Genomic DNA, 9,590 nt, shown 5'->3' with positions numbered 1-9,590 from the left:
ATGATGAACTTTGTCCAAAGTTCAAGTGGGATTGGTTCGTTAAAATCACCCACCATTATCTATGAAGATAATGCTGCTTGTATTGCACAAATGCAAACAGGTTATATTAAGAGCAATATTACGAAGCATATTTCTCCTAAATTATTTTATCCCCATGATCAGCAAGAAAAGGGGGAGATAAGTATTTTGCAAACGAAGTCATGCGACAATCTCGCTGATCTGTTTACTAAGTCCTTACCAAGTTCTCTGTTTCATAAACATGTAACTGGAATTGGTATGCGACGACTTTGAGACTTGCAAAATTCAGGGGGAGAAATCTCCTAAGATGTAACCTGTTAAGATCATAAGATCATTAATATTGCACTCTTTTCCTTTATGGGTTTTTTCAAATGGTTTCTCATGTAAGGTTTTTAATGAGGCAATATCAATGCAAGCATGGACATATATGTCGTTTTCTCCTTATTTTCCCACTGGGTTTTAGAAGGAGTTTTTCATGGCATATTGTATATTTCTCCTTAATTTTTCCCGCAAGGTTTTTGGAGGAAATGATTTCAAAGGATGATCAGTCACAAGGACAAGCAAGGATTAGGGGGAGTGTTAGGATTTAATTATTAGAGATAATCCTTGTTGTAAATAACAGCATGCACGGGATCCTCTCGAGGCAACCGCCGCCTTGTTCGTGCGGGAACCTCTCTAGGCAACCGTCGCATCCGCTCCTCGCATCCCCTCGAACAGGCGCATCTTCTCATAAGCGCCGATTCCCCTTGTATAAATGTGTGATCATCAATGGAATAAGACACTTCGATCAAATCATTCTTTAATAATAACCATAACTTGAATCAGGGGCAGGTGGATAGGACAAGTGATGAAGGTCCAGGAGGTAGTGAGTTCGACTCCTATTTGTATTATTTTTACCATGCTTTTTTACGACACCAAAAAGTATAAAAAGAAAAGAGGGAGAAGTAGTAGTTGGATCGATGCGCGGCAGAAAAATCGAAGATAGCGACGGGACGGGAGAAGTGGATCGCGGGATGATGCGTTCGGATCTGTTGCTAGGGTCCAGTCCACCGGATTATAGCACGGTCCAACTCTTTAAATAAATGAGACATTTGCCACCACTCGTGAAGTTCAGCCATACCTGAATATTAATAATTTATGAATTTTCATTTCAACAATGGGTCCATAGCTCAGTGCTAGAGCAATTGACTGCAGATCAATAGGCCACCAGTTCGAACCCGGTTGGGCCCTATTTGTTTTTCAATTGTCATCACTGTCGTGTGTTATCAAACGTATCATGATCCTATTTGTTTTTCAATTATCAACACTGTCGTGTGTTATCAAACGTATCATGATCCTATTTGTTTTTCAATTATCATCACTGTCGTGTGTTATCAAACGTATCATGATCATGTCGTTCCCTTTTTTTTAATCCGGATATAGAGTAGAGAACAATAAAATCCGATCCTTTTTTTTTTAATGCTGATCCTATTTTTATTTTCGAATAGAGCTACACAGCATTTGCAAAATAAAATCCGGTTGGGCCCTATTTGTTTTTCAATTATCATCACTGTCGTGTGTTATCAAACGTATCATGATCATGTCGTTCCCTTTTTTTTAATCCGGATAGAGTAGAGAACAATAAAATCCGATCCTATTTTTTTAATGCTGATCCTATTTTTATTTTCGAATAGAGCTACACAGCATTTGCAAAATAAAGATATTAGGGTCAAAATAACTTGTAAAATGAACTAACCTCCTTACAGGTCGATCCCCCTATGTTTTTATCCGGATATAGAGTAGAGAACAATAAAATCCGATCCTATTAATTTTTTAATGCTGACCCCATTTTTATTTTCGAATAGAGCTACACAGCATTTGCAAAATATAGATATTAGGGTCAAAATAACTTGTAAAATGAACTAACCTCCTTACAGGTTGACACATATTTGGTCAAAGTTAAACATTTGCAAATAGAACTACACCCCATTTCCAAAATATAGATAGGGTTTAGGGTCAAAAAAGAACTTATACAAAACCAACCTCCTTACAGGTAGACATGTATTTGGTCAAAAGTTATACCTTTGCAAACGTGCGAGACACGATTTTTAAAATTGCCCCCCAAAATGGCGTCCACGTCTAACAACTTCTGGCCTGGATAGTGAATATGGACACGAAATTCTTTGATGCAAAATAACATAGGACATTTGTAACATTACAAGTCAGCCTACTGTCCAGATGGCAATACTGGGTCATTTACTTCTAATAATCTGTTACAATTTATAAACACATATGCCGAAAGAATAAACAATGGTACAGTAAGTTCTTGACTCTTCCCACGGTGCTTCCACATTGTCATCCGCCCACCATCACTTCTAGCCAGGGAAAACGAGCATAATGTAGCTGCCGAATAGTTATTTGTTGCCGGATGCACTGCTCGACAGGGCATCATATGGAATGTTTAGGCCATCACCTACCTACCGATGAATCCAAGCCGCTGTAGGATGAAGGCCAAGATCAGCATGACAATAGCAAGGACCAGGCCTTTCCTGCCTAGGAGCCAGTTCTTCGTCTTCTTTGCTACTTCTACTCCCTGCTGTGCTCTGTCCATCCATTTCATCTGAATGCAAAGCAAGCAGAGGTTAATAATCTAAGAAGTCTTAACTGAACTCTGACAGCTAATCTGAAGTAAAATATATGCCCATTGTCTGCACACAGCTCAGAGGAGAGGTTTTTTTTTAATTAGCTTCTTACTATTCTGTCTAAATCTTCTGGAGATAATGAAGACATAGTTTGTTGAGCTTTGGCGGCATCCTCCTTCGACAGCTTCATGCCAAACTGCTCACTCATGTTTGCCATCACATCAGGACTCATGTTCTTCATCAGGGATGCAAACATCTGTTAATTTAGAAAAGTTTTAAGAGATGTTAAAATCCATAACCTCAGCTTCTTCCCTGATGAAAAATCTTCACAAAAAACAAATTCCTTGGGCTAAAAGATTTTTACCTGCCGCATAGCAGGGTCTTTCATAGAATTTCTCATGGTTTCTTGCATATCAGCTGTAGAAACTGGGGAACTGGATGATGAATGGTCCATACTTTGGTTGTTTACTATTTCATCAGGGTTCTCCACAACAGTTTGTGAAGATGAAGGTTGGAAGTTATTGCTACTCGTTTCTGCTCTTGATGAAGGTCGGATATTACTCCCAGTCCCTGGTCTCACAGGCGCACTACCAGGTCCACCCATTTTAGAAGCAAAATCCATCATATTTTGCAGTTCAGCAGGGGACATCTTCCCAATCATTTCAGATGCCATATTAACCATGTCAGGTGACATTTCGGGCATATTGGGTCCAAGATTTGAACCAACAGGGTTTGTGCCGGTTAATGAAGAAGCAGCCTGAAACATCTTTTGTAGTTCTTCTGGTTTCATGGTGCCAATCATTTCGCTGGCAGTTTTAACTAGCTCCGGTGACATTCCTTGCATTCCCAACTTTGATAACCCATCAGCATCACTATTAGAGACATAATTTTGAAATGACCTGACAGTTGACCAGGACACCAAGAACGTTATGCATATTTTGTAAAAAGCGCAATGAGAAGACTGTAGGTGAAGTGAAGACATTTTACTAATGTTACTAGTAAATAAAGCAAAACATCAAATCCAAGTAAAATGTACATAACACTTGGAAGTTTTTGCAATCAGATATAAAATTCCTGCATAATGTGAACCTAACATGATCAAGTCAGATATCACAACAAGATATAATCATATTTCTATAACAATATGCCAGATAGACAGATCCACCACAAGACAGGATACACATCACAAGAATGAGAAGAGAATTAAAAAAAACGCAGCTAAGAACAAATATCATTTTTGTATACAAGATAATTGATACAGTAAGAACATTGCATGTTAATGCATGCCAAATAATGGTTGGCTAGTGGACGAATAAAAAGGTATCTGAAGTAGCAACAATCGAAACATATCAAAACAGAGTGCGGCAACTCTGAATATGGGCCTAATAAGATGTAAGAAACATAGATCAGAAGCAAAGAGACTGTTACCTGATAGTAGCAGGATCATTCATTAGGCTTTCTGAAGAGTCAGATTGTCTTGAGTTTCCTGCTCCTTCATGTGGTTGTGAAACAGTATACTCAGTAGAAGAACTCCTTTGAGTACTTAACAGCTCTGAACTATCTTCTTCCACAATTTCTTCAATAACAACTCCTTAGAAACAAAAGAACACCAAGATGAGTAGTTTGATGAGTCGAACTGAATTATAACAAACACTGTCGAAATAGCATCAAACCAGTAATACAGAAATAATATATTCCACTACAACATCAGTTCTACTCTTATATCATAGTTTGGCTGGATCAAGTCAAAGGCCCATCTACTTATTAACTATTATTTTATATATCCTTCTACTATTAAGTTGATTTTGGCCAAATATTCATCACAAATATATGCACACAAATATATTCATCATAAATACTCTTATGATGGAGTGATTTAACCACAAAGATCTTATCCAGAAGCACTTGAGCTACAGTAAGATGGGTTTAGATTAAAAAATAGCAGGCGATGAAAAAGAGCAGCATAATTAAATTCTAAAAAGAATATCAATGAAGCTACCTTTTGGCAGGTTTGTTCCTCCTCCTTCAGTTGCAAGTTTTGCATCTGTGTCCCTGCATAATGAATGTAATCTATCAGTAGGACCACGGCGAAAACTAAAATTACTAACCACTTTTGTCCATGTCAGCAACAAGATCAGCAGAATTTCATATGTTTGTGCAGGAAAAAAAGGCAAACCATACCTCAGAACCTCAGCAATAGTTTCATCCTCCGGAGAAATTTCATGGGCTTTACGTAAGTCAGCAACAGCAGCCTGAAGGTTTCCTAGTTCTTTGTAAGCTTGACCTCTTCGGTAGTATGCTTTCACATTGCTCGAATCATAAGTTAGAACCTGTGGCACGGTTGATCGTTGGATCAGCATAACAGGTAAATGCAGAGCTGCCATCGTTAAGACGACTAAACTAACAACAAAAGTTCAGCAAACTGGAATTGACAGAGTTATGGACTTCCATTTAGACAGCTCATAAATACTACTAACAGCAAAGGTGGCAAACAGAAACAACGAAAGTAGATCGCATTTAAGATAATGATAGCACTGTGATGTGTAACCATGCCCGCATATAATATTGGTATAATGGGTAGAAAGCCTCAAACAAACCTCTGAACCTTCATTTACACATTCCTCAAGCATCCCTGATTTCAGGTAACATGACATTAAATTAAGGGTGCACTGCAACTGCAGAGTTCGCCCAGCTGCCGATGGTACGCTCTTCATGTTTTCCTTGGCCTGGTCAACAAAAGAGCATATAAATTAAATTGGCAGTCATGTCACTTCTTTAAACATGGAAGGCATGGGATTTGAAACACACAAGCTTGTACTTGGCAGCAGCATCAGTATACTTCCCATGGCTATGAAGTTCATTTCCCTGGAACAAGAGAAAACGGTATTATGGAAACTCATAACATGGATAAAAAAATGGAGTCCGACACCCAATACATTAAATAGATGACGAGATACATAATTTCTTAGACAAGAGATAACAGGAAGATGAATAGAAAATGAAATTATGTATCCAAATTATGAAAACCATGCACAACTGGACTATATGAGCACTCTCTCCATGAATTTTTCTTGCAAAATATTTTGTAGTGACAGCCATGTGAAGCTGTCGCTTTTCCAGTTTGTAATTAATTCATTCAGAGTGATCTAAAATTCTGATCAAGTGAGCCGATTAGCATATTTTATACAAAGAATTTTGGAGCTTAATAAAAAAATGATCAAGTGTATTTGACTATTTGTCCAACTCGCCAACCAAGAGTAGGAAAAGGTCATTCTATGCTAAACGAAAGGTCATGCTGGATTTTGTACAGACCTGCTGCTTCAACATCTTGGCACCAGATAGCGCATATGATATTTGAGCATCAGCTTGGGCCTTCATGGCAGCAAATTCTTCAGGCTTAGCGTTGGCAATTTTTTCAGTCATATCAAGCATTTCCTCTGGCCTTGTTTGATTGAGCTGTTGAGCAGCTCTTTTGAAGTCCTCAGTTCTCATATTTTTCATACTCTCGGATGCTAGCTTTATCAAGTCAGGATTGGACATGAGCTGCAATTATCAAAATTGCAACAGGCACATGGTCAATCGCATGATACTCGTGCTTCCTCAGGGCATAAAAAATAACATTAATAAGCAATGATGCTGGACACTGCAAATAACAAAAGCAGGAACTGAGGTATGAAACAGTGCTGAAAAAAACAGACATAAGTGCACACACAGATATCTACCAGCAGAATCCTATTGCATTTAGTTTAGGCAATAGATGCAGAGTATTGTGCGAAAAGACCCAGCAACAGCCTCGTTTAAACAGTAGCACGTGGTTGTTGTTTATAACAGCAGAAACCAGCATCCCATTGGCGTCACCTGTCCAAATCAAACTCAAACGTACCTCGAGCCCACAGCTACACACACTACAATTTTCTTTACCAATTGTTTACCAATTGACTTGAGGAGTTAACTTGGGACCAATTCAACTCGTACGCAATAGGTCAACAACAACACGATTCGATCTAAGCAACCACAGCAGCAGCAGCAGCAGCATCAACAACGGCAGCAGCAAAAAACGGTTGCCAAATTGAGCGTGATCTCCTCTCGATCTACCGCTAGCGAGACCACAACCGGGCAGGGAATCAATTGAGATCAAACCGGCATGGCCGAACGTAGGTATATGGATCGGGTGCGGAGACCTGCTGTTGCATCCTGGCGAGGTCGTCGGGGGACATGCGTCGCATCTGCTCCTGCGCCAGCCGCATCATCTCCGGATCCATCATGGCGGCGCCGCCACCAAGCAATCCCCAACACGCAGATCGAAGCGGAGGATGGGATCGACGGGACAGCCGAGCAGCGACCTGGAGCTCGCAGATTTGGGAATTAGCTCTCGGGTGTGCGTCTCTCGCTCTTTTCTTTTCTTTCGGTCGCCCTTTCTGGTGGTTGATTCGCAGAAAAACCTGTTGCTTGTATTTATTGACGGGTTTTGCGAGGGGCGACGAGAGTGTAGAAAACCGATACGGAGTCCAGTCCGAAAGCGGCTCTTCTCTTTGACGGACTAGTAATAATGTAGGTGCCTTTTATATTATAAGGTAGGATATTAGTTGCGCGTTATATTATATAAGATATATCTGTTACACGTTGGTGTTTGATAAAATATCAATTACTTTTTCACGGAAATGGTAGAATATTAATTACATGGCAAATTTTAGGGAATAGCGTTGAGTCAAAACGTGTTTATAACCAATGACAGTAGTGGGTAATTAAAGCGTTAAACGTGTTTGGTGCTCAACATTGGAGCGATTTGAACCGCTAGATAATATGATTTGACGGTTAAGATAGTTTGGATTTACCTCTTTGGGTCTTTTTATATTTATTATTATTATATTGATGATATACATGATGCTTCCTCGCGGTGGGCCGCTGTTTTGGATGGGTTTGGGCTCGGGATCACGGCTGGGCGTTGAGCTGTTCCACCCTTCACCCGCTGCATTTTGTCTTCTTCCTTTCGGTCTGATTTTTGGGACTATGTTTTTATATTATTGTTTTTTCAAAAACTTTCGATGTACTCATCGATTATCACGACAATACAAAAATCACAAGAAGTAATAAAAGATACATCTAGGTTCATATACCATCTATCGACGATTATAAGCACTGGAGCGAGCGTAGGCACGCCGCTATCATTGCTCCTCCCTTAATGAAGTCAGACAAAACTTTTTAGTAGACCGTCGAAAAGTTATCGTGCTAAGACCCAAAGGACCAGCGTGCCAGAACAACAACCATCGTCAATGAAGAGAAGCGTAGATCGAATTTATCCAACCTGTCGACATACCAACGTAGAAGAACGAAAAGTGGATCCAAGTAGATCCACCGAATACAAATGCCAACTGAATCCCGTGGGATCCGCCGGAACACACACCCTCATACCCTTCCGACGATGCTAGACACACTGCCGGGACGAGAGCTGGGCGGGAAGAACCTTTGTTTTATCTTCAAGGAGCCATCGTCGTCTCGTCTTTCTGAACAGGGCACAAACCCTAAAATAGACACAAGCAGACACCTAGAAACTAAGCAAAAGCCCTCTCATTGGCAAAGACTGAGGTCCACCACATCTCCATGGTCTAAGGCCACAGGAGATGAGGTAGACCTATGGCGGCAGCGGCAGGAGGCGGGCAAATCTAATCGTGTGTTTCATGAGAGTACAGGGCGAAGGGACTGCTAGGTCGACCAACTACCCTCGAGACAATTTTATATTACTAGTTAATTGCTCGTATGTTGTAATGGAGTATAAGCATTCTAATGGTTCAACACTCATATAGTTAAAAATGTGCATTTAGCATCCTCATGCACATCAAACATCATTAGTTGCAATGTACATTGCAATAGGAGCATAAATACTCTAATGGTTCAACACTACTCTTGTGAAAAATATCCATTTAGCATTCGCATGCACATTAAGTATCGTTGTCGACTATTTTTTCGTCAAATCACTCGTCTTCTTATTCCTTCACCCATATCATCTCATGCCCAATTCAAGCCTGCCATTGTCCCTAATTGCATATCCAACAATGGCGTTAAGTCATCCGAGGTCACCACTTTTGTAGTCGATTTCATGGAAAAATCAGGTCAACTATATGTATGACCCATGCTATAAACCATAAGCAATCATGTGCAGTTACTTGGCACTGGAGACATTTGGGAATGATGATCAACGTTAGATATATCACGTAGAGGAGGTCGGCGCAGATTTGGCACGTCCATATCTTCAAGTGTCATGGTCAGTTGACGCCCAAATAATGGAAAAATAGCCAGACCAAATGTAATTTAACATATTGATGATCAATGCTGGTGCTATTTTAACATATTGGCCATTTTCTTCTGCATGACTATGTAATATTGTACTGTCCATAGACCTCTTTTCAATAATTATTTTCAATTAGCACAAGCAGATTAAAGGATTTAAACCATTGAATGTGTCCATACAAAATAACGAACAATAGTGAAATAAAAGCAACAAAGTTTGTCTTGATTTCAAACATGGCTCCAAAGAAAGCATGAATTACGGGCGCAGAATATACATTCACTTGTGTGTTGAGAGTTGTGACGCCCCGATGAAAGCACAAGTGCTCCCTGGGTGATTTTGGTAATTCATGTCAACATATCTCTTGTTGGACTAATACTTTTATCTAGAATATTTCAGATGAGTTCAACAGTGGGGTGGCTTGGACAAGAGGATGTGAAACCCCTTCAAGATGCTAAGGACAAAGATTGACTCAAGCTCAAGACTCTACATTTTCATTTTAGTGATCCAAGATCACATTAAGTCCATAGGAAAGCCAATACTATTTAAAGGGGATGGGGTGTTGCTTAATGGCTTGCTTGCTTAAAATGCTTAGTGACATGCTTCAAAAGCCCTCAACTACTTTCTCATATCCATATATGTCCCATACCAAAAGTCAAACTTGC

The 9,590-nt window shown here is 39.8% G+C and overlaps 1 protein-coding gene and 1 non-coding gene across 2 annotated transcripts; one reads left to right on the top strand and one right to left on the bottom strand.

The window, feature by feature from the left end:
* The first annotated feature begins 1,176 nt into the window (after positions 1-1,176).
* On the top strand, positions 1,177-1,248 carry TRNAC-GCA (transfer RNA cysteine (anticodon GCA)). The gene has a single exon. It is a non-coding gene; the product is annotated as a tRNA-Cys (tRNA).
* A 911-nt stretch (positions 1,249-2,159) lies between these two features.
* On the bottom strand, positions 2,160-7,110 carry LOC123188705 (outer envelope protein 61). The gene is made up of 10 exons (XM_044600936.1): positions 6,821-7,110; positions 5,952-6,182; positions 5,448-5,504; positions 5,237-5,365; positions 4,821-4,969; positions 4,639-4,691; positions 4,068-4,230; positions 3,004-3,538; positions 2,752-2,895; positions 2,160-2,617 (listed from the first exon to the last, which is right to left on the bottom strand). The coding sequence occupies exons 1-10, from the start codon at positions 6,902-6,904 to the stop codon at positions 2,471-2,473; spliced, it is 1,692 nt and encodes a 563-aa protein (XP_044456871.1). The 5' UTR covers positions 6,905-7,110; the 3' UTR covers positions 2,160-2,470.
* Positions 7,111-9,590: the final 2,480 nt, after the last annotated feature.

The sequence above is a fragment of the Triticum aestivum genome, chromosome 2A, assembly GCF_018294505.1.
Source record: "Triticum aestivum cultivar Chinese Spring chromosome 2A, IWGSC CS RefSeq v2.1, whole genome shotgun sequence".
Lineage (NCBI taxonomy): Eukaryota > Viridiplantae > Streptophyta > Magnoliopsida > Poales > Poaceae > Triticum > Triticum aestivum.
The sequence above is the reverse complement of the archived record's forward strand: the minus strand, read 5'-3'. Positions and strand labels throughout refer to the sequence as shown.